The following is a 10339-nucleotide window of genomic DNA, read 5'->3' as shown; positions in this document are numbered from 1 at the left end:
CCGGGTCACTTCTGTCGAGACACAATTGAGTGTTTTTAAATTTCACTTTATGCATTGCTTTATTTTCTAAGACCGTTCAAGCGTAGATATGCACCTGTACATCTATTACCTGCCATACATTTATCCTGTTCTCTCTGGCAGCGTTATATTAGGCTTCTCACTCAGGTGCATCCTGGGGCATCATCACTTACGTCTGCCAAGCACTCCTGTGACAGTCTAATACGTGCCATTCACAGTGACATCATCTAGGAATTACTCATACCTCTCTAAACATGCTTTTCCGACTGATTGATGTATTCTTCAGAGACACAATCATGCTGCTTGGTGACTGATGGCTTCTAAAAATGTGTTGTTTGCATGTTCAAGACTAATAGCCCCCACTTTGACCTCAGCATCTTTTGAAACAACATTTGGTTTTATTCCTTGAATGCATTGATAGACAAGATGTTTTGTCTAATTTTTTTACGCTGACAGGCTTGTATAATGTCATGATCTCAAAATAATTTCACAATCGAAGAAATACAACAAGCTTCACAAGAGCGTTCTGAAATGATGCATGTCTTTGTTATTTCCAATTTGGGTGACTTGATGTGTAAACTTGACATTGTATTGAAAGTGAGGGCCTTGTATAATATAAAAAGTCACTGGTTGAGAAATTGACAAAATAATTGGTTTCATTTGGGATTTATTCAAAAGGGGAAATATACAATTCAATAAATATTGTGGCAACATCAACGTGACGAACATACAAAGTGAACTTCAACATTCAAGACAAAGGTGATGAACTACACATGAAACACTTCCTTATAAACAGTATCTTGTAATTCAGATACATCTTCTACTGTACTGTAACAGCTGTCAGCTATCTGATAACACTGCGCTTATAAAGATACTGATTCCAGAAAAGCACAGCCAGTTACTCTAGTACACCAGAAACAATGTAGCTTTTCCTGCAAAGCAAGATCCTTAAAAAAGTGCATCTCTACCTTGAACACAGAGAACAGGAGTAGGGTACTCATTAATAACAAACATGCTTGTTTTGTCCAGAGAAAAAATGCTTGCTATTTGATCTTTGATCGGGATTTCAAAACCAAAACTTTGGCAGTCCTTCAACCCAATGGAGGCTGTTTTCGATTCATTGTTCATTACTCTTATGTGGCACAGATTCAGACTATATGCCATACTTCAAGATCCGAGATCAGTAATGGTAGTCTAGCTTATTCAGAACTGTCTTTACTGAAACAAATGTCTGTCTTTAGTACACTACTGATTCTCCTATAGCCTGTGAGCATGACTGTATACCATGTCTCAAAACCTTGTCTATCTTTACCTTCATCCCACTTGTAGTCTGAAAGACCTTCAGGTATTAAAGAATCAGCTTTATATTGTTGTCAGAACACTGGAAAGAAAAGGACAAGAACACAATAGATTCACTCGCAACAACAGAGAGAAAGAGATGAGAAAGAACTTGATTTAAACACACACAGTGACGGGAATTCATTTCAATACCCTCTTGTTTAGCCAGGCCTGGGGTCCAGTGCAAGATGGAGTCTTGTCAGGTTTGGTCAGGGTGCAATCAGAATAGTCAAAAGTCACAGTTGATCTGGGAAGGGGTGGGGGGGGGGGGGGTTTAGGGGTGGGACCTCCCAGGAACTACAAGTCAGGAACTCAACCTTTCCGAAATGACATCACTTCCCCTACACATTTCCCATGGAAAGCATTGACCCCCCCTTCCTCTTCAACCAGCGGGTGGAAGTCATGTCACTTCCTGGCAGCTCGCTGACCGGGGCTGATACCGCTTCCTGTGTTGGGGGGGGGGGGGTGACACGTAGTGAGGGTCAGGCGGGGGGAGGGACATGGCTATGTGTAAAGAGTCTGAAGTCTTGGTTCGTACTGTGTACTCCAGTGACAGTCCACTGACATTGTCTGATGCATATTAAAGCCCACTCCAGGACAGGCCAAGGCCTTAAAGTGCAGGAAGCTACACCCACTAACATCCTGACGCCACGCTCCATCCTCCCCGCCTCCACTCCCTCTAATTGGGTGAGCCAGGTCACATGACTGAGCAACTCTTGGCTTTGTCCTTGCGCAGATCCGCTGCCACCGCAGCCAGGTCAGGCCTACCGGGCATGTGCGAGATCCTCTTGGCGGCTCGTGCTGATTTGTTGCGTTTGACGTTCTTGGTGTTTTTGTTGACGCAGGCCAAGGTGGCCACGTGGAGGATGTCCCTCACGCTGTTCTCTGACTGCTGGGCCGAGCACTCGATGTAGGGGGCCGAAATCTGCTTCGCCATGTTGGAACCCTGCAAATGTAAAACCGTAGGAAATAAATAGGAGCAACGTGGATGCCAACCTCCCATAAATACAGTAAAGCACCTTTAATGGACAAACTGGAATCAATACGTTATCTACTTTTCCATTGTACACTTGCTGCAGAGTAACCTTATGTGGATGAGCTGTACCTGATCATATGACACCGGCGTCTGTCTGTGATTGGACAGCTCCACAAGGGTGTTGAGGTCTGTGCGCAGATCTGACTTGCATCCCACCAGCAGCATCTTGGTGTTGGGGCAAAATTCCTGGATCTCCCCTTTCCACTGTGGAGAACAAAGAACACCACTTAGATGGTTAGACGGTGGATAGACGGCTAGACAAACAGGCTAACTTGTCTGGACTGAGTCGAGCCCCGGATGTTGAGGACAAAGGTCAGCACCACCACCTCCCTCTCTCCTTTTAAGAGGATGTGTGGCTCTTTGAACGTGCAGAATCCACAGATAATCCTCGCGTTTCCTCCCCAGATACAATAAGCAGTCTGTGATCAACGGCATTAACTTCTGGATTTAATCTGCGGCTAATGCAGGTCCCCAGACGGGGGGAGTTCAGGGGAACACAGGCAGGTGATTGTTTCGACCAGCTAGGGCCGTGCATTCTTAGAAGCCTTCCCATGGTCCTTTGCGAGGCAGTGTCAAATCTGAGGGCACTAAAAGCTCTCGGGTCTTTCTCCCCAGAGTCCATGAGTGGTGTTAGGGCATCACGATTCCGGATGTTTTGAATGGACAGGAACATGCCTCAGAACTCCAGGTAGTGTTAGGACCACCCCACAGTATCTCGCTCAACAGTGAGCCTTTTAAAGGCCCCTTGACCCAGACCCAGTCACAGTTGGGAGAATCTTTCTGGAGCAGGTCTAGAGAACAGGTCAGCTCATTGTCTGATGCATATTCGGGTCTGTTTTTTGTGTGTTTTTTTTCACACAGTTTAGAAGAGATGGGAGGTTTATGAAGGAAACAAACCTTTTTCAGTACACTGTCCAGGGTCCCTGGGCGACTGATGTCGAAGCAGATGAGGACAGCGTCTGAATCCGGGTAGGAGAGAGGCCTCACGTTGTCATAGTACGGTGACCCTGAAAGAACAACACAGACACAAAGGTCAACACATAGAAACAAAAGCTATTTCAGTCAAGACACTCACGTGATTGATTTCACCATTTATTCTTACACATGACAAATGGTTTTACATTGGCGGAATGGATGTACATGGGGAAGCGCTCCCCGCTTTCACTGCATATGCAAGACATGAGGCAGGGAGCAACGAGTTAAATCCCCCACGGGGAGCACAGACAGACAACACGGGGGTGAAGGGGACGGTGGTGGGTGGCAGCAACGCAGACGGCAGGTTCGACAATGCGTGTGCGTGCATGGAGCGGCTTTATAGCGCCGCCTATCGAGCTACGCCTATGGCCTGAGGGCACGGCGATGGGTGGTATGACGCGCGCTGCCCGAGTGCCTTGCCTGAACCTGCTTCGCTCATTGTTGCCCAGATTCAATAGAAATGATGGAACAAAGGCATGTGACAGTGGAAATGTGCTTGAATAACCTGATATATTAATTGACACCATTCAGTAGCTCTACATTTTTCCAGAAGCCTCTAGCCTTAGTCAGCAACACTTTACAGTACATATAGGGAGCCCGGTGGCTGAGCGGTGAGGGAATCGGGCTAGTAATCCGAAGGTTGCCAGTTCGATGGCTGGCGGTGGCTGAGCGGTGAGGGAATCGGGCTAGTAATCCGAAGGTTGCCAGTTCGATTCCCGGTCATGCCAACTGATGTTGTGTCCTTGGGCAAGGCACTTCACCCTACTTGCCTCGGGGAATGTCCCTGTACTTACTGTAAGTCGCTCTGGATAAGAGCGTTTGCTAAATGACTAAATGTAAATGTAAATATAGATGCCCTGCTTTGGGAGAGCATCTTTCAAGCAGTGGTATTAAATGACTACTCATGCTTCTTGAGAAGTCTTTCAACCACAGAGAATGATAATTGGAAAAAAAACGGCTTCATTTACACCCAGAAGGTTCAAGGACAAACAAGACTGTTGCTTCAAATGGTTAAAATGGTGAAACAGACAGGATAATTTAGGAATTTACAGTAAGACTTGACCTTTTACCATTTAAGCACCACAGACATAAACGTAATTCAAGATTTTCAAGGACACAATCCTCAGTCCGAGTGAACATGCTGACTGACTACAACAGGAACAGAAGGTAGGGGAGGGGGAACTTCACTTAGGAGAGTTGTATTTTGTCATGCAGCCATTCCAAACCCCTAACTGGGACCATGTGTGAGAGAACCGTCCCCTCCACCGCTGGAACAACTTCTGCGGACAGAGCATGGCGCTACATCAAGGTGAGCGGGGTCACGTGAACAGCTGTGGAAAGTCTAGGGGCGAGCCCACATGTGGCATAGCCCGCCTCAAAGAATTTGGGGAATTTTGTTTTGGGTTTTTTCATGTCTAAAGTGACCCCCCTTGGGAGGTCTTATCCACAATGTTCTGCAGAGTGAGACAGAGAGAGGGGGCAGAAATACATTAAAACACTCTATCCGTACCATGATCCCCCCCCCCCCCAACACACACACACACACACCCTCCTCCCCCCCCCGACCAGATTTTACTCTGACTCAGCGCAGGGTTCAATTGGGTGACGGGGGTGGATAGGGGAAACACTGTGTTTTTAGGGGGCGAAGCAGTGGGGGTGGGTGTCAGCTACGCTCGAGCCCCGAGCCCCAGCACAGGAAAGTGAGCTGCTCAACAGAGAGGAATGCAGAAAACAGCCACAAGTGTTGCTCTCGCATCGTCCCTGGCGGCCGCTCGCCACCACATCTAGACTTTCCCAAAGCCGTCCTCCCCTGGGACGAAGGGGAGATTGGAGAAGATAAGAGCGGTTATTGGTCTTTGACTCTGTCATTACAGAAGAGATGAGAGGGTGGAGAAATCGCTTCTCCCAGAAAGAATTGACAAGCCTCTAACCGTTCATGCGACGTCCATTCACTGTCAAATACCAGAAGAGCCTCAAATGCTCAACAGACATGGCCGCGAGCAACAACTTCAAGGATTCCTATGTGGGCCCCTGTTCTAATCTGTCATCCAGCCATCACAGATCCTCTTTGAAACTCCAGAATGACAAACAGCACGCCACAAACAGATGTGTTTCTCACAGCACATGGCTGTGAGTCTCTGCATGTTAATGGATGTCAGAGGACTCTCACTGGATGTTTCTTTCATGTATAAACGTCTGTGTGGTAAGTGTATTAGGTCTTAGGTATGTTTCTGTTTATCCCAGCAGTGGCTATCCCTTCTCTGAGGTCATAGCCTGCCTAGCATGCCTGCCTAGCCTGCATAGTCCAACCTAGACTGTCTGCTCGCTTGCTTGTCTGCCTCGCCTCCACTGCCTGCCTGTCTGCTTGCATGCCTGCCTGACCCAGCAGAGGCAAGTGGCAAAACAGCTGAGGCTGTGTTGACCGTCACCTCATTAGCTTCCGTCTTTGTCTCCCTCTGGCCTTTGAACAAGGAGAGAAAGAAAGATGGTCAAAACACCCACTCTCTCTCTGTGTGACTATGTGTCTCTCTGTGTCTCTCTGTGTCTCTCTCTATGTATGTTTTATTCTCTGTTTCACTCTCTCTCTATGTCTCTCTCTTTCTCTCTCCCTCATTTGCAAACCCTATTCACTCTCTCTTTCTTTCTTTTGCCTTCAAAGACACAGGCACACCCTGCCACTCACACACAAACACGCAGGCATACACACATACACACACAGAAAGGAATGGGCAGCTGTCGACATATTCTCCCAGGGGGACAGGCAAGGTGGTAGCCTAACCATAGAGCCTCGGTCTGGTGATTTACGAGGTGGGGCGGGGGCAGGGGTGCTGAGTGGAGCCCAGTGGGGTCACCTGTGGCAGTGTAGACCACTGCAGAACAGGGAGTGTAGGGAGAGAGAGAGCACAGAGAGAAAATGAAAAAGATCCAGAAATGATTACGGACTAGCCCCAGATACACCACTGACTGTATTAGAGGATTTCAAAGGTCACAGAGTGACAGGGGGATACAAGCCATGAGCAGCTCTGAGACAGCTGTACCATCATCACCTGTTCTGGATCCAGTGATGCCACCTCGCAAAACAGCGGGATACGTCCCTATAACCTTGCCCTCTGGCTACGCTTCTCGTGCTGTTAACTAGTCTGAAATCTCATGGTTACAAAAATAACCGAATTCAATTTATTCCATTTCCGTTCGGCTTAACAAGGTAAAATCTTGACCGTAATGTGCACTTCTCTGAGGTTCGAGGTCTTCCCAGCTCCACGCGTACAATAGGCGCTTTGTAGGAAGGAAGTAGCAACCTTTCGTCAGAGGAATGCGAGACATGCAGCTTCAATTCGCTGAGCCCAGAAATGTGATCCCCATACAACAATGGCTGCTGACAGTGGACGTGGGGGCAGGGTTGGGGGGGGGGGGGGCATGCAGAGCCCGGCAGAACCAGAGCCCAGCTGTCCAGTGACAGGCCAGACAGTTAAGGTGCCTAACCGTCCCCAACACATACTGTGTCTGGGCCAGACACCTTAGTGCTGTGTGTATGTGCCTAAGCAGCGTACCACAGGCTTCCTCAGACACAATTGAAGCAGCATTTCAAAGACCAGGCATCCCCCCCCCCCCCCCCCCCCCCAGGGGCAGGAAGTGGAGTCAGCACCATGGGACAAATGGGAGTTAATAACTCGAGGGCATTACCTTAATGACCTCCATTTTGTTACAACCCGGCTCCTCCCCCCCCCACCCTCTGCGACTGAGGTTTGTTAACTGCCTCTCAGACTGACAGAGAACAAAAGGCCATCCCAGTGGGGGGGGGGGGGGGGGGTCAGGGCTTGAACGGCCCTCCCCTATTGCAGACAAAGGCAGAGGAACATATTGATTGGGGGGAGGGGGTCAGTTAGATAGGGATCCTTCAAAGGGCCAGTCAATCTGCTGCTGCAGGCACCTCCATATCAATCAGAGGACCTGGGGAGGTAGTGGGGGTGGGGGGTCTGTAGCTGGGCTGGCTGAATCTAAAAACAAGCACCCCCTCCCCCCCTCTCTCTCTCTTCTACCATTATCTTGACCCTGGGAGGATGTGGAGGAAGTCTCAGGAATGCCTCATGGTCTTCCACATCCCCCAGGCCTCTCTTCAGATGTGTCAAGAGACAGTCAGCTCCTGTCATGGGTTAGATCTATGGAGGACACACACTCCCGCAGAGAAAAGCATGCTGAGACTAACGTCACGGAACACAACACTGGACAGAGCATCCTTTCAGCGTTTCCATCCTCCAGCCTATAGGAATCCCAACACCGATTGATTCCTCACTCCAGCTCCCCCTCGACGTGGAAACCGTCAAGTCGTGGGGTCAGAGAGGCCATCGGTCAATCAAGGGTCCAGAGCAGCTGGTAGCCGTGCAGGTCCACCACCCTTCACACAGACACATCACGCATGGCTGCTAGCTTATTCACCAGCCGGGCAGTGATGGATGGACTTGTTGGTGAGTTGACACAGTCACACACAGCTCTGCCTAAGCAGTGCTCAGAGAGAGGCCCTGAAGACGGCAGCTGGACCAAGCTGGGCGCACAAAGAGCCCAGTTACCAATCCCAAGTTGACCTCGGTGTGATTGGCATCTCACATGCTTCTCGAGCACTGGGGCATTTCAGCTATTCCAATTCCTTTGCTGAAACCAATGCAAAATATCTACAACACATGTCTATGTGTGTGTGCGTGTAAGTGTGTGTACAGTACTGTATCGCTCCTTTGTATTCCGACTAACAGCTCTTGTCCGGTACATTTCTCTCTCCTTATCTGCACCTCAATGTCTCGCTCTGTGTCCTCGCTACGCCTCTCTCCATCTCCAGCCAGAGAAAAAAATGGCCAAATAATGGAGAGAAACATGTGATAATGAGCAGACAGCTCAGGTGTGCTGCACACTTGTTATGCCTGGACGGAGGCGTTAGATCAAGCCAGCCGGCGGCTCTGAAATCCTCCTCGGTAAGAGACAGAGATCCCCGTGGGGCTCTAGGTCTCCTCCTCTCCTGTTCCCCAGCACACATGCTCGGTCTCTGGCCGGCTCACTAACCCCCACCGCCCCTCCTCTGAAATCACAGAGCCATGCAGGAGAGAGACTCGGGAGACCCCTACAATACCAATCAGTTAGACCGTCTCACTTCAGGACGGGCTACAGCAACACTCCCCCCCCCCCCCCCCTCTCTCTCTCTCCTCATGTGCACCCCCAACATCAGAGGCAGTATGCTGGGGACTGGGGGGTGGGGTGGGGATTCCACTCATGGGCCGGGAGAGACGGGCTAGAACAGGTAATTACTTCCAGACTCCAGCATGGAGATCCCTGGAGGGTTTACACTCCAACACTGGAAAACAATCTCAGCGAGGAGCAGGTACAGCTGATCAACTTGTACCAGCTAGAACATTGTGGTCTGCAAAGCAAAAGGACTGCAGAATGAATGCGCTTATCTGGGAATAGCACATGGATTCACATGGAACTTCTCCCACCATTGGTTACTGATTATTTAGACGTTGTCTAAATGTCCCCCATGAGGGGAGGGGGACAAGAAGAGTTTACTCAATGGAAAGCAAAGGCTTCACATTGGAACATACTGGGTTGGTTCATGACTAGAGCAATGTTGAGTAAAATATTCAGTATGTCTGTTTGACAAGCCCATCCCTGGCCTTCCTGAGATACAACATCATATGTATGTCAAATCACTTAAATAAACTTCATGCCAATAATATAGTTTTAAAGAAATTCTTCATTCAACAGATGTAGGTCTCTCTAAAGAGGATGGCCCCTAGTTTGCTAGCGCCCGCAACCAACAGGTCTGGACATGTCGTAATGCAGGCATGAATATCATTAGGGGGATACAAATATCTAATAGAATATACATATTTTACCTGAAGTGTCCCACAAACTGAGTTCAATTCTTTGCGTGTCTATTTCAAAACTGGCAGTGTAGTTTTCGAACACCGTTGGCACGTAGTTCTAGACATAAAAAGAGAAATAATCATCAATATCAACATAGATAATAGGCAGCACTCACATAATATGCTTAACATAAAACTACAACTAATAATAATAATAAACAGTCATGGAGATATTAAGCAAATAAACAACGATGGTATAAAAATGTGTTTGCTACATAAAGTGTAGGCTACATTAAAGTCATAACCATTCTCATAACCATAAAGGTCTAAGGATGGCATATTTGGTTTAATCCATAAAACCATGTGATGAACGCACCTCAGGGAAGCAATCCTTTGCAAAAACGTGAAGTAAGGCGGTCTTCCCACATTGGCTGTCCCCTACAACAACTATTTTGCATTTAACACTCTGACTAGGATCCATTCCGGATTTAAGAGATAACTTTTGACAAGGTCTTCTCTCCTTCATTGATTAAGTTTATGGTCAGTCCGCGAGAGCACCAACTTCTTGGAATGCAGATGGAAAATTCAGAAACGAAATATCCTTTCTGTGTGTGATCAACGGCAGTTCAGAAGCTACTGTGTACATCGGGAAAGGGACATTTGCCGGTATTTATACTCGACCGGTCCCTCCCACAAGCTCCCTCGTGCCCGGAGCGTAGGTGATTGAGGTTTATAGGAGGTTTAGCGGTTCAGTTGTGGTCTTATCCACAATGATGGCGCCCTCTTTTGGATTACATTACTAATATAGTCTCAATAGTTTACATCGTTCAAAAGTCACCCATCTGTCTTTACACGTGATACATTCACTTAAATACGGATGGCAAATGTTATAGCTGGAAAAAACATGTTTCAATAGAACACTCACAGTCCTTACAACGTGAAACCTTTTTAATGGGATGGAAGTATTTGCTTAACTATGAAATGCTCCTTCTCTTCTCTACTGCATTACCAGTCCTCTTAACATATGGTCAGAAATGCTGATGAAGTCTTGGCTTGTGCTGACTACAGAGAGCCGAGCATTTCATCTCCTGAATGAAGGACTGAAAAAGCCCAGAGAATT

At 47.9% G+C, this 10339-nt stretch overlaps 1 protein-coding gene across 4 annotated transcripts; it reads right to left on the bottom strand.

Moving 5' to 3' along the window:
* Window positions 1-668: 668 nt before the first annotated feature.
* Window positions 669-9879, bottom strand: rnd3a (Rho family GTPase 3a). Of its 4 annotated transcripts, XR_009928046.1 has the most exons (7): window positions 9596-9879; window positions 9250-9337; window positions 3290-3399; window positions 2462-2596; window positions 1992-2302; window positions 1331-1399; window positions 669-986 (listed from the first exon to the last, which is right to left on the bottom strand). XR_009928046.1 is itself a non-coding variant. In XM_062446930.1 (5 exons), the coding sequence occupies exons 1-5, from the start codon at window positions 9743-9745 to the stop codon at window positions 2054-2056; spliced, it is 732 nt and encodes a 243-aa protein (XP_062302914.1). In that variant the 5' UTR covers window positions 9746-9878; the 3' UTR covers window positions 669-2053. The 4 variants fall into 4 exon arrangements, 1 of the variants encoding a protein (XP_062302914.1); XR_009928044.1 differs by having other exon boundaries at window positions 669-1399; XR_009928045.1 differs by having other exon boundaries at window positions 1331-2302; window positions 9596-9878.
* Window positions 9880-10339: the final 460 nt, after the last annotated feature.

The sequence above is a fragment of the Osmerus eperlanus genome, chromosome 21, assembly GCF_963692335.1.
Source record: "Osmerus eperlanus chromosome 21, fOsmEpe2.1, whole genome shotgun sequence".
NCBI classification, from domain to species: Eukaryota; Metazoa; Chordata; class Actinopteri; order Osmeriformes; family Osmeridae; genus Osmerus; species Osmerus eperlanus.
This window is presented reverse-complemented; position numbering and strand designations above follow the sequence as displayed.